This window comes from Moschus berezovskii, chromosome 1 (genome assembly GCF_049115385.1).
Source record: "Moschus berezovskii isolate FMDL1 chromosome 1, NW_MosBer_1.0, whole genome shotgun sequence".
Classification (NCBI taxonomy): Eukaryota; Metazoa; Chordata; class Mammalia; order Artiodactyla; family Moschidae; genus Moschus; species Moschus berezovskii.
The window spans coordinates 2,475,467-2,500,077 of NC_142460.1; the positions used below are offsets into that span (position 1 = coordinate 2,475,467).

The following is a 24,611-nucleotide window of genomic DNA, read 5'->3' on the forward strand; positions in this document are numbered from 1 at the left end:
GACCGAAGGAGGAGGCCTGGGGGTGTTCCCCCCACAGGCCTTCTCTCTGGTTTTCCTGGCACATTCCGGGCTGTCACTCCTCCCCAGTCTGCCAGGGGACTCTTCCCTCTGGAGTCCAGCCTAGCCCCCCGTCCTCCCACCTGGGGAGACTCCTCTTGACCACGGCTGGCCCAGGTGTGTGTGTCCCCAGGTCAGCCCAGCTTGGACTTCCATGTCCTTTGGGCCCTCCCAGGGCTCTGCAGTCAGCTGTCTTGGGTGCTGGCCAGCCTGGGGTGGAGACCGTCTGAGTCCCTGTGTCCCGCAGACGGAGTTCCTCATGTACAACCCGCCCTTCTACACGGCCGACAGGAAGGACAAGGATCTGGTGGACCCCGTGGGGGAGTGAGTACCCTGCTTCCTGCCTGGGTGGGTGCCCCATCCTGCTGGGGGCTGGGGTATACTGGGAGGCGTGTGGCTGGGAGGAGCCCCCGTGGTGGAGAGGGGTCCCTGTGGCCACTCTGCCTCCCGTCGTCTCTGCTGGGGCTGCGACCTCTCCTCTGCCTTCCAGTGCCCTGGAACCTCTGTCCAGGATCAGCTACAATGAAGTGGACGGACCGCTGGACCGGCGCAGCTTCCATGGAGTCTACGCTGTGCGGGACGGGCTCCCTCTGTGAGTGTACCCGCCCCCACCCCCTTCTCCAGCCCTCCTCAGCCATCTCTGCGGTTTTCCTTCTGGGGTCAGGCTTCCTCTCCAGCAGAGTTGGTGTTTTTCTGATTCGTTGTTCAGTCTCTCAGTCATGTCCAACTCTTTGTGACCCCATGGACTGCAGCACGCCAGGCTCCTGTGTCCTTCATTATCTCCTGGAGTTTGCCCAGACTCATGTCCATTGAGTTGATGATGCCATGCAACCATCTTATCCTCTGCTTCCCTTCTGCTTCCCTCGATCTTTCCCAGCATCAGGGTCTTTTCCAATGAGTTAGCTCTTCGCATCAAGTGGCCAAAGTATTAGAGCTTCGGCTTCAGCATCAGTCCTTCCAATGAACTTTCAGGGTTGATTTAAATTTTTCTGATAAAAACAAACAAACCATGGAAGAAAGAAACATCAGCATAAAGTACTTTCTTATCAACCCCGGAGGCCCACACTTGGCAGTCTCCCTCTGACACAACCTTTAGGACCTCCATTCCTGAGGTGTAGAGACAGGGTAGAACGTGGACCCATTGTGAGAATAGAGCAGGGGCAATGTTAAAGGGCTGCTGGGCTTGCGTTTCCAGGTCTGTGCTGTAGGGACGGCATGCCCACTGCACAGGTGTGGAGTCAACATAGACATGAAAGGGGACCCGTGGCGTCGGGCCCAGCAGGCACTTGGCGGATGCATACTGTGTGCTGGCCTGGGGTCTGAGGGTCGCTGGGGAGGCTGCACCTCCAGGGCGGAGGCCGGGGACGGGATCACAGTCAGCTGGGATTTGGAGACCCCATGGAGCAGGCGGTTGTTGAGGGAAACTGCCTGCGGGAGGAGGTGGGTGGTGGGCCTCTGGGAATGTTCTGGAACAGGAGGGGTGACCACTCGGAAGAAGCTGCGGAACGGGGTGGTGGAGACGAGTGGTGACCAGGAGCGTCTCCAGCCCCGGATGGGGGAGGGGATGGGCGGGGGGACACGGTGTGCAGGAAGAGAACAGGGCCGAGTGTCACAGGCAGAGGAGGGGGACCGTTGATGCCAGCTCACAGGCCGGCTGAGGCCTTCGGCCACGGCGCCATGGTCAGTCAGGCGCTCTTTGGGGGGACATCTGCGGCGGGGCTGGTTTCTGCTCCCAGAGGCCCCTTTCCTCTCCAGCCCAGCCTAAGGTAGCCGCTGCCCACCCTGGAGCCCCTGAGGGATGGGGTTTGCAGTGGACAGCCCCAGTGTGTGACACAGAGTCACCCAGACTGGTCAAGGGGCCCTTGGTCTCTGGGGTCTGGTCTGAGCCTCCTCCCTGGTCCTGTCCAGGGGAGCTGCCTGGGCTCCAAGAACCCTGGGCCAGGGCAGCTGTGGGTGGAGCTGGCACACAGCTCCTGCAGAGCCCCTGCCTGCTGCCCTGGCTGGGGTCTCCAGTCGCTGGCAGTGGGCTGAGCTGACCCCTGTCTACCCAGGAACCCCATGGGCCGCACAGGACTGCGCGGCCGCGGGGACCTCAGCCGCTTTGGCCCCAATCACACGCTGCAGCCTGTGATCACCCGGTGAGTAGCCCCGGATCAGCACAGTGTCGCCCGGCGCCGCACCCTGTGGTGGGGCAGGGGATGAATGTGGGTGCCCCCAGGAAAGCCCAAATCCTTCTTCCCCGCGGGCTGCCTCACTTCCCTGTGGATCCCCTCCTTCAGGCGCCCCTTGGGGAGGGCTCACTATTCAGACAAAGATCCGTACCCATTCACCCTTCACTTCCAGAGTGACCGAGGGGGAAAGGCTGGGGCCAGGACATGGGCTTCTTTAAGGCTTTTGGTAGAAAAATACTGTCCAACAAGGCTGACCCGTTCTGGTCGGACTGGAGGTTGTGGAAGCCGATGGTTCCTCTCCTCTGGGGCAGGTGCCAGTGACCTTGCAAGCGGCCTAGCAGGTGACCTCCCAGGCGGGGGCGGGGGCAGGGGCAGGCTGACCCTTCCCCTCGCATCCTCCTGTAGCTGGAGGCGGAGCCTGGATGGTGCCATCTGCAGGAAGAGTGTCAAGAAGGTGCTGGAGGTGCTGGTGGTGAAGCGTGGCCCCTCTGAGCACTGGATGCTGCCTGGGGTGAGCCTCCTGCTGTCCCAGGCCCTGTGCCTTCTCTGCCACCAACAGGTCACCAGCCACGAGCAGTCGCTGCCCTGGACAGCTTGGAAGCTGTCCCCGTTCTGAATGACAAAGGCTGGTCCTTGCCTTAGAAGGAGTGCTCTCTCCTAGCTTTTCGTTTGGTGGTCGTGAAGATGGGTTCAGGCGCTGTTCGGAGTGTAAGCGCTGACTGAGCATCTGCTGGGTCCAGGCACTAGGCTCAGGGCTGGGGCTGCCCCTGCAGAGCTCAGGGTTGGGGGGTGCATCTTGGTCATGCACCCAGCCTGGCCCTGAGGCCTGAGCTGAGCCCCGAGGGCAGGACGGTGTTGTTGGGGGCAAGGCAGGACATACACGTGTCCTCGGCTCGGGGCAGCAGCTATTTGCAGGACTGACAGGCTCGTGGCGACATAACGGGTGTGTTCTGCTGGGCCTGTCCAATCCAAGTGAACCACTTGGATTCTGTGGACCGCTTGGTCGGATTCTTGGACCCGACCGTCTGCCTGCCTTTTGCCTTTTGCTCTCCCAAACCCTGTCATTTGTTCTAGGGTCAGAACAGGCAGGTCCAGACAGGAGGGCCGTGCACCCGCAGGCCCCAGGCCAGTGTCCTGGTGCAGCTCTGAGGGGCCCCTCCCCTAAGCCTGTCCCTGGAGTCCATAATCTACCCCAGATCAGCAGGAAGTCACTGGGTTTTCCTGGCATCCACCCGGTGGGGCAGCAAGTTAATGGGTATGCGTGGGGCAGACCCCCTAAAGGTCTTCAGACCCCAGCCAGGATTCCAGGGCTCTGGGTGGTCTGGCTCCTGCAGCCATGACCCCCATGCCCTCCAGGTGAGGGAAGGGACTCTGAGCCCAGGCTGGGCCGTCTCACCTCCGAAGATTCTCCAGTACCCTTCAACCTCCTTCTCCAGCACTTTAGTCTCTCTTGACAAAGGGCATCTTCCTAGCAGTGTCCCCTGAGGGATAGCTGAAGATCCCACCACCCCAGGCAGAGCAGGGCAGGGCATCTCCCAGGCTGGAGCAGTAGATGTGATGCGGACTGAGAGATGCCCTAGATGGGTGGAGGGGGAGTGCAGGTGGAGGCCCGTGTCCAGGGCAGGGTGCGTCAGGAGTGGCCAGGAGCCCAGGGTACTGGAGCAGAGGCTGGAGGTGGGGTGGACACACACAGACGAGACACAGCCCTCTGGCTGGTGGTCAGGTGGCAGAGTTCAGGGTGCTGACTCCCCCACGGTGCCCGGTACCCCTCAAAGGCTGTGCACCCTGGCCTCATGGGCTGACATTGACAGTGGGCTCTGGGCAATGTCACTCCGGCCCCGAGGCGGCTGCTGCCAGAGGCTCATCCGCCTGAGGCTCCAGGGGGCTGGCCTGCTGCCCATACTGAGTGGGTGGCCTGAGGACACAGGTCCCAAGCAGCCCTGCCCACCTGCCCCCACCTCCCTCTCTGCTCAGGGCTCCCGAGAGCCAGGAGAGATGCTGCCCCGGAAGCTAAAGCAGGTCCTGCGAAGAGAGTTCTGGTCTTCCTTCGAGAGCCTGCTGACTCAGGGCATGGAGGTGAGGTGGCTCTTCCGCTTTGCTCCCACCTATGCGTCTGAGCCCTGGGGAGTGTGGTTGTGCCGGCTGCTGGGCAGGCTGCAGGAGCCGGGTGGGGAGCCTGCTCCAAGCCCACTGCCCACAGCTCCTGGAGGGAGAACTGGGACCCTGTGGCCTGGTTCTGGGCCCTTCTCCTTCCTTCCCTGTCTGGGCTTTCTCCCGAGATCAAGGAGGGCCTACAGCTTCTGCTGCCCTTGGACCAGGGCAGGCCTGGTGTCTGGCTCACATTCACTCTTGCCCTGAGCACAGCTGGGCACAAAGACATAACTTGCTTTTTCCGTGAATTTGCAAAGTGAGAGTGAAGTGAAGTGAAGTCACTCCGTCGTGTCCGACTCTTTGCGACCCCATGGACTGTAAAGGCCGTAGTTTTAGGTCTGTATTTCTGAATCCACCTTGCTCTTTTTCACATCCACGTAGCACTCTGTGCCATGATTTATTTAAGCGGTCCTCCAAGTGGGTGTCTGAGTCGTTGGTTCTGCTTCTGTTGCATCTCAGGATGAAGCAGGCAATTGCTGATATTTACAACTTGACCTCCAAACCCAGCAGTTCTGCGTGGTTCATCCACTGCAGCCCCTGAGGGAGCATTGCCATCTCTCTTTTCTCTACTTAGTAAAAAAATAATTAAACTTTATTTGTTGAGGTTAAATCTAAACAACATATAATGAGCCATTTTGAAGTGAGCAGTTCAGTGGCGTTTGGCGCATGGACAGCCTGGTGTGGTCCCCACCTCTGTCTAGTTCAAGAATGTGCTGTCACCCCCAAAAGGGAGCCTGTACCCTTGAGCAGTCACCCCCTTTACCCCCGTCCAGCCCCTGGTGCCCACGAGGCTGCCTTCTGTCTCAGTGGATTTGCCTGTTCTGGACATTTATTGTCGGTGGAATCATTTAGCGTGTGGCCTTCGGTATCTGGCTTCTTTCACTTAGCCTACTGTCTGGAGGTCCACCCGTCCTTTTTAATCTTTCCAAGGGCAGTCGAGGCAGGTCTGGATGTCAAAGACGAAGAGGGTGACGAGTGAGGCTGTGGGCCCCTGTGATGGGTCAGTTAAGTTGAAGGCCATGCTGGGAGCAGGAGGACGAGGCAAGGAAAGGTCATGTGGGGCTCGGGCATGGTGGACAGCTGTGCTCACAGTGGCCCAGACCCAGAGAAGGCTTGGGGCCCTCCCTTTGGGAGAAAGCCAGGGGATCGGGGGTCCATCACACCTTTGCTATCTCCCAGGTGTACAAAGGATACATGGATGACCCCAGGAACACGGACAATGCCTGGATCGAGACGGTGGCCGTGAGCATCCACTTCTCAGACCAGAGCGATGTGGAGCTCAAGAGGCTGAACTCTGTATGTGGCCTGGGTTTCAGGCTTGAAGGAACGAGGCCTGGGGCCATCAGTGCTCCGGAGGGGCCCTGGGGCCTGCAGGGAAGGGTCTGAGGGGTTCCCGGGCTTGGGGCCAGAGCTGGCCAGGACCAGAGAAGGGGGCTGTGGGGTTTGAGTTGTACTAGAGGGTCCATGGGGGCAGCCAGGAGAGGCCAGAGGGCAGCAGCAGGTGGGTAGGGCAAAGGGGGACCCTGGGGCCACCAGGCTCGTGCCCAGGTGAGGCTGGTTCATGCATTCTTGTGGTGATATCGTCCTGTGTACTTTGATCCCCCTACAGACCCTGAATCGGGAACTTGGCCGGGAAGTCCCAGGGAACAAAACCCAGGCCTGTCTGCAGGACAGGAAACTACAGAATAAGGCTGTACCCTCCCCCCCATCCTTTTAAGGTTTCTGGGGCTTCGCAGGCATTTTCTGATTTGTGCCTGAAGGGGGTGATCTTAGCACCATTTAGTAGAAGTACAAAGGCAGCGGTCGCTAGCCAAGTCTGCAGCAGTGCTGGGAGCCAGGTTTTGGGGTCTCCACCACCCTCCTGCCATCTATAGGTTCGGGGTGTGGGGGTGAGGGCAGGGCCACTCGGGAGGGACTCAGGACTCACCTCTGTTTCCGCAGCATCTGTACTCCTGTGACCAGGGGATGGCCATTCGCTGGCAGGTGGTGGATGAGCGCATCCCCCTGGATGACAACCACAAGGCCATCCTGCAGAAAGTGGCCACCTTGTTCGGGGCCTACTACTGACCGGAGACGCAGCCTGCGTGGCTCTGTGGGGGCCGGCGGGGCTGGTCCGTCTATGCCCACTGGGAGCGTCTGCCCCTCATGGCCAGCTCATGAACTGGGGGCATTGGGGTGCTCTGGGAGGAGAGCTGAGCAGGGCACAGGCGGGCTCTGGCCATGAGGCAGGGCCTCAGGGTCAAGGTGGCTACCGGGACTCCGCCAGCCAACACTGCCTTTCCTGAGCCTGCTGGTGGCCTGCGGACGCCCTCCTGGCCACATCCTCTGAGCAGAACGTCCACCACCAGCGGTGCATCTGTCCCAGGCCAGCACTCCCCAGAGAGTCAGCACTCCCTGTGGCCTCCTCCTCAGGGCCGCGGTCCCGAGAGGGCCTCCACTGTGCCCTAACTCAGACCCTCACCTGGCCTGGGGCAGCCTGGGACCCCAGTTCCCATGACCATCAGGACTGAGCCCCGTGGTGGGGCAGGAGGGCGAGCTCCCACCTCCTCCTGAGTTGCGGAGGTCTCTGCCTATGTGCTGTCCTGGTTCCAGGCGGGGAGGATCTCTCCTGCACGAGGTGCTCCCTCCCCCCTCCTCCAGGGAGGAGTGGGTGGTGGGCATGGACTGAGGGGCCACCCAGTTTAGCATCAGCAACTCATAGACCATCTGCAGCCTTGGGATGTTGTGCAAACCCTGCACCAAACCCGCCCTCCCCACCAGTGTCGCTGGTCTCTTGTTTGTCCCTCAGATGGAGTTGCAGACATGAGCAGTGGTGGGGGATTGTGTCTGAGTCACAAGACCTCTTCCAGCCACAGCCAAGCTTCCGGGGGCCCAAGGGGATCTCCTGTGGACACCCAGCAGCCCCCTAGTCCAAACTCATGATGCTCCTCCAATCAACAACCTTCCCAACACACACACACACACACACACACACACACACACACACACACACCTTCCCTCTGCCTCATTTTCCTAAACCCCAGCTCCAGCCTTCAACCTGGGGCTCAGCCGCTCATGCCTTCCCCTGCCCCCACCCTGCAGGTGCTCAGGCGCTGTGGGGTCTTTTTTTTTCTTTTTAATCTAGAATTACAGATCCAGCCAAACTAGTGCTTAAGTGGCAGCACCCAATAAAGACATTTAAGACTCATAAAAAAAGTTACTCGCTCAGTCGTGTCTGACTCTGTGACCCCATGGACTGTAACTCACTCTTCCTCTATCCGTGGAATTCTTCAGGCAAGAATACGAGAGTGGGTGGCCATGCCCTTCTCCAGGGGATCTTCCCCCTCCCAGGGATCAAACCTGGGTCTCTCGCATTGCAGGCAGATTCTTTACTGTCTGAAACATGCTTCTCGTGCATCCTTTCCGAAAGAACTTCTCAAAGAATTGCAGAAAAGCAAAACACACTGCCTGAGTTAGCTTGGGCTGTGTAACAAAGACCACAGCCGGACCGCTCACCTTCCCACAGTTCTAGAGGCTGGGAGTGGAGGTCAGGTGTGGGTAGGGTGGTTCCTGCTGAAGCCTCTGCCTCTGCTTGTGCCTGGCTGCCTCATTCCACGTCCTCACGTGGTCTTTCCTTGGAGTGTGCAGGGAAGGAGGGATCTCTAGTTCTCCTGTTACAGGGGCACTAATTCTGCCATGTCTGGGCCCCCCCGCCATGACCTCATTTAACCTTACTTCCTTAGAGGTCCTTGTTCCAAATACAGCCACATGGGATTAGGGCTTCAACACAGGGATTTGGGGAAGGGATACAAACAGGTGTCAAACAGGACACAAACATCTGGCTTCCCTGGTGGCTCAGTGGTAAAGAATCTGCCTGCAATGCAAGAGACGTGGGTTCGATCCCTGGGTCAGGAAGATCCCCTGGAGAAGGAAATGGCAATTCACTCCAGTGTTCTTGCCTGGGAAATCCCATGAGTGGAGGAGCCTGGTGGGCTGTGGTCCGTTGGGGTGACAAAAAAGTTGGACGTGAGTTAGCAGCTAAACAACACAGACATTTAGTCCATCACACACACACACACACACAGAGACACGTGACCAAAAGTGGGGTCCAGTTGCTCACTGCTCAAAAGACAATAAAGAGACCAGGTTGGTGGAAAGGAAAGTTTGTTTTATTTTGGATGCCAGCTACAGGGGTGCGGGGGAAGGGTGGGCACCTGTCCAAAAGCTGACTTCCCCCACTTTCCTGGCAATCAATGGGCAAGTGCGTTCACGGGGAGAGGGAGGGACTCCACACAGAAACAGCCCAGTCAGCTCTGACTTTCATCTGGTGGTTGGTCTTCAGTGGTCTGAGCAGCGTCACGCTGATTGTCTCAAGTACATTAATCATCAGTTCCAGTGTCCGCTTGTTCCCATTTCCTTGCGTCCAGTTCTTGGAATTGTGGCAGCTTATGTCATAGCTACACTCTGGTCATTATGCATCAATAGTTAACTTCTCCACCTGGTCGGGGTTTCAGGATCTTCAGGACAGCTCACAGGAGATGGCTCAGGATATTCTCTATAGCACTGGAGGAAGAACTAAAGGTCCTTGACTCAGCTTCCTGACTATTATTGTTTTGTCCCATTTGACTGTTTTCCTCTGCGTTTGTATTTTTTCACTTCTCTGATTAAACTTGCTCTTGACTAAAGTTTTTCTACAGACAAAGGGCAGGCAGGAGGGAGGGAAGGACCCGTTTCACACGTAGACTGAGCTCTGTGGAAGCAAAGAAGCTACTAAATGTAGGGCTGAGTTTTACCACTGTTGAGGCATCATGTAAAAAGAAAATTTAATGATTGTTCTTGTAGAAATCACAGCTTGTGTCCCTGGGAGCTGGCGGAGGAATGAACACAGCCAATAAGTAGAGATAAGGTCTCCTCTTGTCACAAGGAAGAGATAGATGCTGACCGTCACAGTGCTGGGGGAAGAACGTGGGCAGTGAGACCTGCAAATGTATATCACAGCCCAGGTAACCTCCAGAGGATGGAGAGAGAGGAATAACATCACACCACCAGAGGAACCAAGCAGAAGCCTAGTCAAAGAGAGAAAACAGCAGTAGAAGATGGTTTGCGTGGAATAAGATGGCAAGAAATAATCAAAACGTATTAGCAATTATGACACACACAAAGTGTGAGTCTCATATTGGGATAAAAGATAACAAATTTCTCTTCTTTTCTGTATATTTTCCTCTATCACCCCAAAGAGACATGTTTTAGCTGACAATAGTAGGGAGTCAGCCTACCAAACACTCTCCAAAGAAAAGGTGTGGGTGCAGGTCCAGCAGAAGACAGAACTTAAGGTTTGTCCTTTTAAGAACAAAGGGGAATTTGAGTGGGAAAAGGTACAAATCCATTAAGAATGTAGCAGTTTTGTGAACTGCTATCCATCTTCCCAGGTGACTCAGTGGTAAAGACCCCGCCTGCCAATGTAGGAGACGTGGGTTCAATCCCTGGGTCAGAAAGGTCCCCTGGAGAAGGAAATGGCAACCCACTCCAGGGTTCTTACCTGGGAAATCCCATGGACAGAGGAGCCTGGCAGGCTATAGTCCATGGGGTCACAAGAGTCAAGACTCAACACAAACTTCCATTTAGCATCATATCTTTCAAAATATGAAACGCAAAATTGATAGAAATTCCAGGAGAAATGGGCAAACTCACAGTAATGTTTAAGATTTTTCTTTTAGAAATCAAGGAATCAAGGAGCAAACAAAAAATAGGGCAAAATTTGAATAACGCAATCAACAGGATTGAGGTCATTCTATGCAGTGTTTGTGAACATGTTTACCTAAATATTGTGAAACTGTTAGTTGCTCAGTCATGTCTGACTCTTTGCGACCACGTGAACTGTAGGTTGCCAGGCTCCTCTGTCCATGGAATTCTCCAGGTAAGGAGACTGGAGTGGATAGCCATTCCCTTCTCCAGGGGATCTTCCTGACATAGGGATTCAACTCAGGTGTCCTGCATTGCAGGCAGATTCTTTACTGTCTGAGCCACCAGGAAAGCCCCTTACCTACGTATTACATGTGCGTGCTGCTGCTGCTGCTAAGTTGCTTCAGTCGTGACTGACTCTGTGCGACCCTATCCCTGGGATTCTCCAGGCAAGAACAGTGGAGTGGGTTGCCATTTCCTTCTCCAATGCATGAAAGTGAGAAGTGAAAGTGAAGTCGCCCAGTCTTGTCCGACTCTTAGCGACCCCATGGACTGCAGCTCACCAGGCTCCTCCATCCATGGGATTTTCCAGGCAAGAGTACTGGAATGGGGTGCCATTGCCTTCTCCCATTACATGTGCGTACTTATATATAAATGTGTGTTATATATTATACATATACATTATGTCTCATTTACACGTATATTTATGTATAAATTGTTTGCAATATATTTATTGGGTACAATATGTATAATACATATTTGTATAATAAAGGATGTCTAATAGGCACAGCTATGTACGCACACTCTATGGTGTGTGTGTGATTGTGTACCCGTCCCAACAACAAGGTCCAGAGGTGACATGTGGTTCTCAGACATGGAATATTCACAGCAGTGAGTGTACATCACACCATCAAGGGGGTCTCAGCAACTTTCCAAGGCATCTCCATCACTGCGGCCACACTCCACCCACAGCACCGGTAGAGGACAGGAAATACCTCAGTGGGTCCAGGTGTCTGCCTGGGACGTGAGTGATTGGTCTCCTGACCAGCTGGGAGGGAGCCCAAGTGGTATCCAGGGCAGGACACTGGTCCCCGCCCCTGCCCTCAGCCCTTCATGGATGGGGGGCTTCTGTCCTCACTCTGGATCCTCTAGTCTCCTGGGCAAGAGGACCAATGGGGAGGGGCCATGTCTCAAGGGACAGAGCAGTCGCTGGCCCCGGGTTTCCGGTTAGCACTAGGTCAAGGGCCACCCCGCTGCCTCGAATTCAGAGCAAGAGAGCCCTGCGGGCTGGGTGCCGCCTAGGGAATGCCCAGAGTGGGGGGCTGTGCGTGCTTCCACGCCCTCTACCTCTGACCGAGACCTGCACTGGGGCAGCCAGAACAAGACAATGAGAGGGTCCAAGTCACGGCCTCAGGGATGTGGCTGGAAGTCTCAGAAAGGAACAGTTAAGACCTTAAATGCACTTGTTTGAAAATCAAGAGTGAAAGTAAATTATCTGAGTTTATGACTCAAAAAGCTCAAAAAATAGCTACAGAATCAACAGAGGCTCAGGGGCTCAGACAGGGGCTCAGACAGGGACTAAATCAGATGTAACCAAAGAGGGAAAAATTAAGAATTGGCGTGGTAAATATACTCAAAACTCAGTTCTTGAAGAAGAGCAACAAAATCAACAAAACTTGGACAAGAGGAAGAGGGAGAGACCAGGGGAGTGGGTGTGTGTACTGGTGCGGGGCAGGAGAGACTGCTGTGGAATTCCCAGATCTACTGGATAGGCCGTAGGTGGGGGGTGCTGCTCAGGCCCAGAAATCCAGGAATTCCGGGAGATCCAGGAATCTGGGGGTCTTAGGAGGAGCTGAGAATGGCCCAAGCTGCTGAGGATAGTTTTACCATTGGCAGTCCATCCATAGAGGCTCTTTGCGAGCTCAGGCCCTGCCTGTGTGGTTCTGGGCAGTGGATTCTGCCGGGGGTCCTGGGTCTTCTCTCTTTGAGCGGTTCCAGCCCATGCCCATGAGCAGGCTGCAATCAGCAGTGCCCTGCAAGCCAAGGGTTCTGGCTGAGGGTTCCCCGAGCTGGGCGAGGGCAGGAACTGGGACCATCAGGGGTCAGTGTGGAGGCCAGGGTTGCTGAGGGTGGAGCTGGGCACAGTGGATGGGAAGGTGGGAGAGCAAGGTGGCAGCACACACTAAGCCAGCTGGCCACACCCTAGAGGGGCCCGTCCCAGGCTGCTCTGAGGCCTCTGCCTGGAGAGGCAGCGTCTGGACCTTGGGATGTTTGTTCATCCCACCACTGTGGCTGCAGCTCCTGCCGGTTCATCCCCAGGGAGGCACACTCAGCCCTCGCTCACAAAACAACCTGCCTAACGGGGAAGCAATTAACCAGTGGGAGCCTCGTGTCTTATCCCTTGGGTCAGGAGGCCTGGATTCTGGGCGGATAAATGGGTGAGATAATCGACTGGAACCCAATTACAGTTATGAGGACAGCTACAGTGAGTGGGCGGACCACGTGGTCAGGATGGCACTGGAGGGCTGCTGAGAGCAGACTTGTGGTCCAGAGTGGACAGTGAGCCAGGCTCTCACAGGGCCCTGTGGCCTGGGCCTGGCCGGCTGCCATCACCCCCTTCAGGGACTCTGATGTCATCATCCAGTGAGGCCACAGCCCATGAGGACCAGGAGGACAGCATCATGCCCTGAATGGGTCCATCCACCCATCCGTCCATTGCTGTATTCAGCACCCACACGCGTGACCACCTGTGGACACACATGTAGCCAGCACACCCCTGCTTTCTTTTACTGAGGAATTACATGCCCTCAGTTGCCTGCACACATCTGAAGCCTAGCAGCTTGGAGGAATTTTCACTGATGTTGACGACCAGCACCCGGACCATGACACAGAACACCCAGACCCAAAAGCCCCCTCGAGCCCCTTCCCCTCCCTGCCTCTGCCACCGAGACATGTTGCCTATTCTGGAACTTTCCACAAACAGAAGTCACAGAGGGAACTCTGAGTGTCTGGCCCTTCCCCTACTGCATAATAATGTCAGGGTGTATCCACATCCACGCTGTAGTTTTGGGTGGTAATCACATTGATTTAACTTAAATATTTAAAATATTCCATAATTCGGGGGCTCCCCTCTTCAATCTACTATATAATAAAAACATTACAGCAGTTTCATGGCTCATCTTACTTTAATCTCTTAAAAGACACTTGACAGTAAGATTTGAGGGGTTCCTAGACATGTAGATGTCCACTGCATGGACACTACAGGGCCAGGGGAGATCATGCCCTCAGGGCTCCCACCCTGCTCGGGAGGCAGGGTGAGCTGTCATGACCCCTGGGGACTGTGACGAGAAATGATAGTCGGTACCACACCCTAAAGCAACCAGCGACACAGCAGAGTCCCAGCTAAGAGAAAATGGGCTCAAAAACACTCAGTCTGGAAGAAGGGAGGAAAAGAGGAAAAGGGAACAGAGCCGAGGGACAAATGGGGCAGAAACGGGACAGGCAGGAGCTCATTACCCCGGAGCTGTGGGTGGCCACAGCCAAGCTGTCAGCCCCACCACCAGACTCGGTGTGGCCGCACTCCCCACTGCGCCCGGGTCTACGCCAGGACCCACAGCCCGTTCAGCCGCTGCTTCCCCTTAGTCTTCTCCAGCTTGTAACAGGGACTCCGTCTTTTCTCGTCTTTCCATTTTGGAAGTGCACTGATCAGTCACTTTGTAAAATGCCTTTCAATTTGGGTGTGTCACAGGGAGGCCTGGCGTGCTGTGATTCATGGGGTCGCAGAGAGTCGGAGACGACTGAGCGACTGAACTGAACTGAACTGAACATGTGTTCTGATGATTGGAAAGAGATTGTGCCTTTTTGGCAAGAATACCACAGAAATGATGCTGTGTCTTTCTCAGTCCACGTATCAGGAGCTACATGATGCCAGCCTGTCTTGTTACTGATGATATTAACTTTAGTCACATACATAAGGTAGTTTCTGCTGTGTCTCTTCACTGTAAATCTATTATTTCTCCCTTCTCAGTTCATAAATATATTGAGGATGACACTTTGGTTCTATGGAAATCCTTCAGGAAACTAAATATAGAGACGTAAGGGGGAGAAGGGATAAATTGGGAGATTAGGATAAAGTAGGTAACTATGCAGATATACATTATAATATATAAACTAGATAACTAATAAGAACCTGCTGCACAGCACAGGTTGTTGTTCAGTCCCTCAGTCACGTCCAACTCTGTTACCCCAAGGACTGCAGCATGCCAGGCTTCCCTGTCCTTCACCATCTCCCAGAGCTTGCTCAAACTCAGATGCACTGAGTCTGTGATGCCATCCAAACTTCTCATCCTCTGTCATCCCCTCAGCACATTTAGTTACCTATTTTATCCTAATCTCCCAATTTAATCAGCACAGGGAACTCTACTCAATTCTCTGCAAAGAATTCTTAAAAAAAAAAAGACATAAGTATATATATATAACTGATTCACTTTGCTGTATTGTTAAACCAACACAGCATTGTAAATCAACCACACTCCAAAAAATTTTTTTTAAAAGACAGAGGAAGTTAAAAGCCAAAAGAGTGGAGGAAGATAACTCATCTTTTGATGTTAATCCATCAAAAAAGAGAGTTGGAGTAGCTACTAATGTCAGAAAAGTAGAATTCAGGGCAAAGAATCTGGGGATAAGGAGGCTCTTTTCATAATTGATAAAGTGGTCAATTAATCAAGAGGACATACTAATCTGAATACAAAGCTTCAAAATGCATGAAACAAAAACCTGATGGAACTTCAAGGAGTAACAGACAGATCTCAGGAAACTCAGTACACCTCTTTCAATTATTAAGTAGCAAGTAGATGGAAAATAAGTAATCACTTTTCTCTTTCATGCATTGGAGAAGGAAACGGCAACCCACTCCAGTGTTCTTGCCTGGAGAATCCCAGGGACGGGGGAGCCTGGTGGGCTGCCGTCTATGGGGTCGCACAGAGTCAGACACGACTGAAGTGACTTAGCAGCAGCAGCAGTAATTGAAGGAAGCTTCCTTATACTGATAAGGATAGCTACAAAACCCTACAGTCAACATCATTCCTAATGGTGAAAGATTGAATGTTCCCCACTAGGGTCCAGAGGAACAAGATATCTGCTCTCACTCCTCCTTTTCATTATTGAACTAGGGCTCTAGCCAGTGCAATTAGGCATGAAAATGAAATAGAAGACATTCAGATTGGGAAGGAAAGTGTAATACTCTTTTTACTTATAGATAACACAATTGTGTTAATGTATGCAGAAAATCCTAAGGTGTCTACTAATTAGTTCTCCTGCTGCTACTGCTGCTAAGTCACTTCAGTCGTGTCCGACTCTGTGCGACCCCATAGACGGAAGCCCACCAGGCTCCCCCGTCCCTGGGATTCTCCAGGCAAGAACACTGGAGTGGGTTGCCATTTCCTTCTCCAATGTGTGAAAGTGAAAAGTGAAAGTGAAGTCGCTCATTCGTGTCCGACCCTTAGCGACCCCACGGACTGCAGCCCACCAGGTTTCTCCATCCATGTGATTTTCCAGACAAGAGTACTGGAGTGGCTTGCCATTCTAGTAACCAATAAATGAGTTTAACAAAATCCAGATCAGTATGCAAATGCCAATTTTATTTCCATAATTAGCTTTTAACAAAGATACATTGAACTTAAAATACCATTTACAGTAACATTAAAAAATTAGATAAATTTGACAAAAGATGTGTGAAACCAAAAACTACAAAACACATATGAAAGAAATAAAAGAAGCTCTAAATGAGAAGATATACCATGTTCATAGAATGGAATATTCAATATTGTCAAGATGTTAATTCTCTTAAACTGATCTGTAGATTCAATGCAATCCCAAACAAAATCCCACTAGACTCTTATGGTAGAATTTGTCAAGCTGATTCTAAATTCATGAGGCAAAGCAAAGGGTCCTGGATAGAAGATTTATATTACTTGACTTCAAGAAAGCTTCAGTAATGAAGACAGCTTGGAACATTTGCATAAAAATAGACAAATAGACCAACTGAACATAGAAAGTACAGAATAGACTCTTACAAATACAGATCTATGACTTTCAACAAAGATGCAGAGATAATTCAGTATAAAAGAGATCATTAAAAAAAAAACAGTCCTGGAAAATTAGACATCCATTTGCACAAAAAATAAACTTCAAATCATATCTCACACCAAATGCAAAATGTAAGTGCAATATGTAAGATTTGTTACTTATGACACCAGAAGGATGAGCCATAAAAATGAAAACACTGATACATTGAACTTCATCAGAATTAAAAATTTCTCTTTGAAAAACTTTTAACAAAATGAAACGACAACCCACAGAATCAGAGGAATATATACAAATCACATGTCTAGTAAAGGATCTGTATCCAGAATATATAAGGAATTCTCAAAACTCAACAAGAAAACAACTCAATTAAAAGAGGGTAAAAGATCTGAACAAAACACTTCCTTAAAGAAGACAGACAGCAAACAAATAGATAAAGACATTCAAGTTCTGAGTGAAATACAAATTAAAACCACAATGAAATGTACTCCTACACACTTATTAGAATCTCTAAAATTAAAAACAGCAACCAAGTGCTGGTGCTGCTTTGGAGCATACACAGAACAGGAATGTAAAATTGTACAATCACTTTGGCAGTTTCTTAGAAGTTAAACATAAGCCATCATAAGAGCCAGCCAATCCACTCCTAGATATTTATCTGAGAAATCAAGAGTATTTGTCCAAACAAAAATTGTACACAATGTTCGTATCAGCTCTGGTTGTAATAGTAGACAACTGGAAACAACCCAGATCTCCGCAAGCAGGCGAGTGGATATACAAACTGGAACATTCGTGCGATGCCTCGTTACTCAGCACTAAAGGGGATAACCATTGACAAACGCACAGCACCTGGTGAACCCAAATTAATCACTCTGAGTGAAAGAAGCGAGAAAAAAGTACGTATCTAAGATTCCATTTATATAAATTACAGGAAATGCAAACTGATCTAGTGACAGAGTGGATCTGTGCTTGTCTGGTGGTGGGCATCAGAGGGAATGGATTGAAAAGGTGAAACTTTGGAGTATTTTGTGGTGATGGTTTCACGAGTGTATACAACGTCAAAACGTATCAAATTTGAATATGTGGTTGATTGTATAACAATTACACCACAATCAAGTTGTCATTAAAAGAAAACGACCCTAAGAATGGCTCAAGTCGAGTTTAAAAGCCTCGATCCCCACATTCCCTACTCTCCTTGGAATGCCCATGCAAGGGCCCTAAGACGCGGGGTGGAGGGGTGGGAGTGGGGATATGGGGGGTAGGCAGGAAGAGACCCAGGGGGACGGAGACCTAACCCCATTAACGCTTTGGCTGCCGCTGGCACCAGACCTGCGAGGGCGGCTCAGCAGGGTCTTCGCACTGACCCAAGTGTCTCCAACCTCCCTGCTGGCATCTCCATGCCCCATTACCTTATCCCTTCCATCGCCTTCATGGCCCCCATCCTGGGGTCCAGGGACAGGGCTGGACTTGGGCAGGGGCGGGGCTCTCGCGCCCCCCACGGCCCCGCCCACATCCCAAGAGACACACTCCCACCTAAAATCCTGCTCCCAGGTCCGCTCCACGCCTTCCCACAGGATACGCCCCCAGGCCCCGCCCCGTGCAGCCTCTACGGCCCCTCGCCTTTACGACTCGTGTTGTACAGGCCGCGTCCTGCACACAGGCTCCGCCCATGCCCCGCCCCTAAGCCTCAGGCCCTGCGTCTTCCAGGCCCCGCCCCGTACCACAGCCCCGCCCCCAGGCCCCGCCCAGGCCCGCCCCGCCCCGCCTCTCGCCCGCAGGCACCGCCCCACGAGCTCAGGCCGAGCCGCGTGTCTCCCGAGCGGCCGCGGACGTGGGCTCAGGCCTCCGGGTAGCGGCCGCACTCGGGCGTGGCGCCGGGTCCGGCTCCGAGCGGCAGGGATCCTCAAGCACAGCTGTCTCCTGTCGCGGCAGCGCAGGTAAAGGCCCCGCCCTACCCCAGAGCGTGGACAGCCTGCCCCCGTCCATCCCCTTCCCTGGAATCCCGGAGGTCCCTAGGGTCTGGGGTCGGGGGGGGTCCCTAGGTCCGATATCCGGGGTCCCCGGGGCCCGAGCCCCGCCTGCCCAGGCCCCGCGCGGCCCCGCCACTCCACGCCCAGCGCGGGCCGCGCGCCTAGGGCTTGGCTTTTCTCTTTTCTCATTTTCTCTTTTTCAAACATAATTGAAATAAAAGGCGCCCGTGCGGGTGGTTGTTCCCAATAGGACCGACAGAGAAGAGCTTTAATATTAATAACTGTCAAAGGGATTGTCACGATTAGCAAAGTGCTGAGCTTCTTCTGACAGCAACCTAGCCCCAAGGCGGTGAGACCGCCCGCCTGGTTCTCAGGCGCGGCCAACCATCACCCCTACATTCCAGTTTCTTAAGAAAACCCTGCAGCCCCAGCCTTCCTGCTTTCCAGCCTTGAGCTGCTAGAAAGGGATGGACTCCCATTACCCGGTGCTGTCCAAGCCATTGACCCCCCAGGGTGTGCGGTGGGTGTGTCCAGGGCAGGGTGGAGGCAGTAAATCACAGAGACCCCCGCTGGTCAAGAGTGTCTGGAAGTCAGAGTGTGCCTGCAGGTCCCCAGCCAGACCACGGCCAGCAATGCTGATCGCTCCTCTCTTTTAGAACCAAAAGAGGACACCTGGCGTGTGAGGGAGGAGAGTTTACATCTGCGCGATGGTCCTTGCACAGCGACGACCAGGCCACGGGGCAGCGTGTAGCCTGCAGCGCTGAGTGACAGCAGCATCCTGCCTGTCCCCAGATGGTCAGCATGGGCCCAACAGGCAGACAAAGCCCCTCCTCCCTGCCGGTGCCTGCAGGAGGGCCCTGCCTGCTCCTGCTCTTCTGCCTGAGGCTGGGTGCCTCTTGCCCACAAAACTGCCAGTGCCCTGACCACGCGGGGGCGGTGGCTGTCCACTGCAGTGCGAGGGGCCTGCAGGAGGTCCCCAAGGACATCCCCATGGACACTGTGCTCCTGAAGCTCGATGCCAACAAGATTGCCCGCATCCCCAATGGGGCCTTCCAGCACCTGCACCAGCTGAGAGAGCTGGACTTGTCGCAGAACGCCATCGAGACCATCGGCCCCGCTGCCTTCTCAGGCCTGGCTGGGGGCCTGCGACTGCTGGACCTATCTCACAACCGCCTCCGGAGGATCCCCAAGGATGCGCTGGGCAAGCTCAGCGCCAAGATCCGTCTGGCTCACAACCCGCTGCACTGCGAGTGTGCCCTACAAGAGGCCCTGTGGGAGCTGAAGCTGGACCCCGACTCAGTGGACGAGATCGCCTGCCACACCTCGGTGCAGGAGGAGTATGTGGGGAAGCCACTGATCCAGGCCCTCGACTCTGGCGTCAGCTTCTGCAGCGTCCACCACAAGACCACCGATGTGGCCATGCTGGTCACCATGTTCGGCTGGTTCGCCATGGTGATCACCTACGTTGTGTACTACGTGCGACAGAACCAGGAGGATGCCAGGAGGCACCTGGAGTACCTCAAGTCCCTGCCCAGCACCCCCGTGTCCAAGGACCCCACCAGCCCTGCGCCCTAGTGCCCACCCGCCTCCCGCCGCTGCCATGGCAGATGGGACTGGCTCTGCCACTGGTGTCCCTCAGGGAGGTGGTGACGCGGCTGCTTCTGCCCAGTGCTCCACTCCCATAGAGCATTTTCCTTCAGGTCCAGCAGTTTATCCATCTGACCCACTGATGGATGGGGAAACAGGCTCAGAGGAATGGGAGGTCTTGGGCAGGAAGTGGCCCATTCAGGACGTAAAGCCAGGCCATCTATCTGATGTGTTCCTTCCAGTCTGGGAGCCTGTCCCACGGGGTGCCCATAGGGTGGACAAGCATTCAGGGACAAAAGAGTGCCTGCCCGTGAGTGAGGCTCCCCAAGGAGGTGGGGTTCAGCTCATCAGTTGAAGGTATGGGTCATCTACACTGTGGAGCTGGTTTGCCTCTGCTTCCCCAGTATGTCCCAAACACATCTGACCACAGGCTCCCTGCAGAGCCAAGTGGTAGAGACCAGATTTTTCTAGAGAGGTAAGTGGAACGTGTAACCTTTGAACAACTCTTGTTTATTCTCAGAGTGTTTGTTAAGAGTAACACATACCAAATTTCAGTCCAGCGAGAAGGAAAAAAAAAAAAGTCAAAAACCAAAAAAATAATTAAACCACGGAGAGACCCTGAGACAGGTCCAGCATGGCTCATGGGAAGCTGTGTCAGCAGCCAGACAAGGGTAGCCCTGCCCGACTCCCGCCCTGCGGGCTGTGTCCCGCCAGGGAGCCCGTCATCAGGGGTCGCTACGTGCCTTGCTTTTCTACTCACCGAAGCAGCTCCTTTCCAGTGGTCAAGAGCCAAAGGGAGGACTAGAGTCTGATGCTTCAAGGTGGGCTGCTTCCTCTCTCCAGGAACAGGAACTCTCTCTCCTTCTCAGCTTTGCTGCCAGGAATCTCAGAGCGACTTCACTGCTCGGTTTTCCTATCTAATTCATGTTCAGGGTAGACCTTACCTCCACCTACGAACCCCAACTCTGTCTTTCCAGTTTTATTTTTTAACAGCCTTTTTGTATGAGTGTTTATATTTTAAACTACTTCAGATATTTTGAGGGGGAGCAAACTAGTGGTGCACTGCTCATGGAGCTGAGGTATAAAGGACGGGAAGGGCAAAGGTCTATGAAGGTCTGTACTGTGAAAGCGCCGCGTGACCGGCCACAGGAAGCACATTTACGTGCGGATGCAGAGATGTGGTGCCCGCAGCCGAGGGACCAGAAACGGCAGCAGAAACCTGAAAAGCACATCTGAGCAAGGTCATGACTTTTCGGTTGTGGTGCATTAAAGAGATGCCAACCCTCATCCACGCCCCAGCGCCCCGCCCCGCCTGCCCTTGCTGGGGGCACAGCGAGCACCGTGTGTACACGGGGCTCCGTGCTGAGCGTGGGGTGGGCGCCTCTCTGCCCGCTGCCAACTAGGGTGTGGGGGTGGAGGGCAGGGCTCAGACAATGCTCCGAATGACCCCAGTCCTCAGGAAACTGATGGCCTGCCCACCCTTCCAGTGACCGCTAAAGCCAAGCAGCCAGCCTGGGCGCCAGTCCACGTGTGGGACAGACGCCACGGGAGTAGGTGAGTGTGGGCTGGCTGGCCGGGGGACGCAGGCTCCGTGGGTGAATTGGGCCCCTCCCGCATCCATCCCGGGGTGCTCACAGCGGGGAGGGGTCCTGCCACACAAGGAGCTCGTCACCCCACAGGTTTGTGGATGTGACCCTGGGTCCCTGGGTCAGGGGAAGAGAGGGAATTGAGGCCTGGATGGAGTGGGGACCGATGCCAGGGTCCTGCTGCCTCGGCTCAGGTCCTGCAGGGGCCAGTCAGCCTGGGCACCTCCAGGGCCTCTCCTCGCTGCTCTCACCCGGAATCAGCCCAGAGTCTCATGCCCCCAGCTGCTCTTCTGGGGACACGTGGGGCACACGCAGGGCTTTCCCTCACCCTTTGCTGCCGCCCGGCGCCCAGTGCCCTGCCAGCTCACCCCCAGGTATGGGCTGCTGGCTCTGGTCCACACAGCTGGGAAGAGGGAGCAGGCCCAGAACCCCAGAGCACCCCGGAAGGGCCCCCGCCCTCTTGTCCTGAGCCCAGCAGCAGGGGGCTGCCAGGCCCTCCTGGCCTTTCTGGGCTCCTCAGCCCTCGTGCAGCCTCCTGGCAGAGGGTACCTCCCTCCCAAGACCACCAGGATCCCGCCCCCAGGAGCAGAAACTCCTTCCTGCTCGCCGGAGCCCTGTCGGCCCCAGGCTCTCCTGGGAACCCAGCCCTCCCCTCTCCCCTTGCCCGCTCCTTTCTCTGTCCGTCCCTCCCCTCCTTAAGGGACTCCTGACGATGACACCCAGCGTCTCTTGCTGCCATGTGTGAGCCTGGACACCCCACCACCTCCATGGGCCCTCGGACTGACCTCCTACCCCCACCTCAGCACCCTGAGTGAGCATCTGCCTGTCTCCTAGTTCTGCAGAGGCCAGGGTCCAGCCAGCCCAGTCGGGACTGGTGTTGACAGTGGTGGGGACGTGGCAAAGCAGATGCCTTAGTCGGGTGGCAGGGAGGCAGCAGCCTTTGTGGGGTGTGGGTGGACCCCAGCTCTGGTCACAGTCAGTCACACAGAGCCATCTGCGTACAACCCTGCTCAGCCCTGTCCACCAAGCCCCTCCTTCCTTGGGAGACAGCTCTTCACAGGGTCTGGAGGTTAGGGCGGGATGATTTTGGGGGAGTTTATGGGGCCGAGGGGTTGCATGAGAAGACTGGCCTGACAGCCACCTCGGCTGGGCCTGTCTTCCTTCTCACAGGAGTTGGGATCTCTATTCTGGGAGGCTTAAGGGCAGAGGAAAGGGGAGGGGCAGCCTCCCAGGAGCCTGGTCCCCTTGCCCACCCTTCTGGGCTGGGGTAGGACTTCGTGCTGGCTTGGTCTCTGGCCTCAGCATGGACGGTCCCCTTGGAAACCAGAGCCCCACCCTTGACCTTGACCCTGACCCTAGGCAGAGATCCCCACACTCGCAGCCTCTTGACAAGCCCTGACAGTCCTCTTTAGACTTCGGGACCCCAGGCTCTCTCAGGTGGTCCAGCAGTGGGGGATGAGCAGGTGTACTGTGAGCCCCCAGCAGAGCCACTGGGACACAGGCTGTTCCTGGCATGGAGCCACCTTCCCGGGACCTCCAGTGGGCACAGCAGAACAGTGGGCACAGGCCTGGGGCACTCCCAGAGCACCGTCCTGGGGCAGCACTGTGCACCTGCCCTGTTGGCCACCTGCTTGCCCGGCACTCCCTGGGCTCCCTTGCAGCGGGTTCTCCAGGATCCTGGCCTGAGTTCTGGAGAGCAGGCCCAGTGGACCATGGAGGAGGTGGAATGATCTGGACTCTTGGCAGGAGCCTGCGGTGGTTACCTGGAAGCTTAACCCCAAACCCAATTCTACTCATTGTCAACCCCATTGTCTTTGAACCCTCAATAAACCTCTGAGCTCATGTCTGCTGGAGTGGACTCTGTTGTTGCAGCTCAGTGACCCCACCAGGTCTGACCCGCTCTCATGCCGACCTCGCCAAGTCCTGGAGCCGCCAGCCCCATGAGCCGAGGGCTGGAAGAGCCGGGTCAGGATGGGTGCGGTGGGTGCTGGGCCTGCCTGGATGGCTGGACTGGCTTGTGATGGCCAGTTGTCAGGCTTTAGGAATTTTGTGAGCAAGCTGACATAATGATGGAGGCTTGAGGTTGCCTACAGGAGAGTCTACTTCAAGGCTCTTGACAGCAGCTACAATGAGGATCCTTCCTCTTGCCCAGGGAGGCTGTTGGCACCGTTTCTGGGGTCCCTCGGGAGCACCATGGGCACCCAGCAAGGGGGTTCTACTTTCACATCATCCCTGCTTCAGGCTGGTTCTGAGGGAACAGTGGCCCCTAAAGACGTCCAGGCCCTGGTCCTGGGAGCCTGCAAGGATCGGGGATGGGCAGCAGGGAGGACCGCAGGGGATGCAGGTGCCCAGAAAGCTGGGAAAGGCCAGGACGGGGTGTTCTCTGAAGCCTCTGGGAGGAAGCAGCCCCACATACCTTGGTTTAGCCCAGGAAGACCCATGTCAACCTCTGACCTCCAGAATTTTGAGAGAACAAGTTCATGCTGTTTCGGCTGCTGAATGTGGGTCCTTTGTTATAGCAGCTTCTCAGTCTCGCCAGTTTGAGAGTGGCCAGTGTGCCCAGAGCAGATGGCCAGCCTCACCCTGTGGCCACCCTGCTCATCCTCACTGAGCCCTGGTCCTTGGGGCCAGTGCGTGCTCCCTGCCTTGGCCAAGTGGCCAGGAGTGACCTCGGGAACTCACCTCACACATCGGCCAGAAGACACTTTCCAGATGAAGGGCCTAAGTGAGAGGGCTGCAGCAGGATGGGAAGTCAGAGTCTGCCAGCCTCCATGGCCCCCCCCCCACACCAAACACGTGCACACTGCACACCTACACTGTGCAAACATGCACATACACTCAGGAACACATGCTGGGGAGGGAGGGGAGGACTTGTCAGCCCTAACCTGGGGCCCTGGGGGCAGATGTGGGGGCTTCCCGAGTGCAGGCTGTGGGTGGGGTGGGGTCAGGAGGAGGAGGCCGCATGTCAGGAGGGAAGGCTCTTCAGGGGGAAGGGCCTCTGGTGGGCGCCCAGTCCAGAGTGCGTGAAGGTAGGCCAGGCATGGGGGGCTGTACATGGGGGGGGCCACCACGGAGGACGCACTGACTGATGGAGTGAGGTCCGGTCTCAGCAGCGGCCAAGCCACACAGCCGTGTAGGAACCGTGTGCAGAAATCAGCACTCAGGCCCCAGAGGGCACCCTGGGCAGGCTGCCTACTGGGAGGGGGCAGCGGCTGCAAAGGCATGTGAGCAGCAGGTACTGCCAGGCAGGGTGCCTCAGGGGATTCCCACCAGGCCCTGGCACGGTTGGTAATATTTCTATTTTCAGACAAGAAACCCAAGACTCCAAGGTCCAGGGGGAGAAA

At 55.0% G+C, this 24,611-nt stretch overlaps 2 protein-coding genes across 5 annotated transcripts in view; both read left to right on the forward strand.

Moving 5' to 3' along the window:
- The window catches only part of TRPM2 (transient receptor potential cation channel subfamily M member 2), a 54,222-nt gene extending 43,401 nt beyond the window's left edge, over positions 1-10,821 (forward strand). For 3 of the 4 annotated variants that reach the window (XM_088834777.1, XM_088834781.1, XM_088834782.1), the window contains 7 exons: positions 233-381; positions 548-649; positions 2,109-2,195; positions 2,634-2,739; positions 4,203-4,304; positions 5,559-5,675; positions 6,321-10,821. In XM_088834777.1, the coding sequence (XP_088690903.1) occupies positions 233-381; positions 548-649; positions 2,109-2,195; positions 2,634-2,739; positions 4,203-4,304; positions 5,559-5,675; positions 6,321-6,446 (789 nt within the window). In that variant the 3' untranslated portion in view covers positions 6,447-10,821. The remainder of the gene's footprint in view (positions 1-232; positions 382-547; positions 650-2,108; positions 2,196-2,633; positions 2,740-4,202; positions 4,305-5,558; positions 5,676-6,320) is intronic. The other variant, XM_055414932.2, reaches the window with a different exon arrangement.
- A 7,096-nt stretch (positions 10,822-17,917) lies between these two features.
- On the forward strand, positions 17,918-23,099 carry LRRC3 (leucine rich repeat containing 3). Its single transcript, XM_055415019.2, has 2 exons — positions 17,918-18,061; positions 18,751-23,099. The coding sequence occupies exon 2, from the start codon at positions 18,887-18,889 to the stop codon at positions 19,667-19,669; it is 783 nt and encodes a 260-aa protein (XP_055270994.2). The 5' UTR covers positions 17,918-18,061; positions 18,751-18,886; the 3' UTR covers positions 19,670-23,099.
- Positions 23,100-24,611: the final 1,512 nt, after the last annotated feature.

Bases quoted from the DNA above. Each gene is read 5' to 3' on its own strand.
- LRRC3 (XM_055415019.2), top strand. From the start codon at position 18,887: ATGGTCAGCATGGGCCCAACAGGCAGACAAAGCCCCTCCTCCCTGCCG.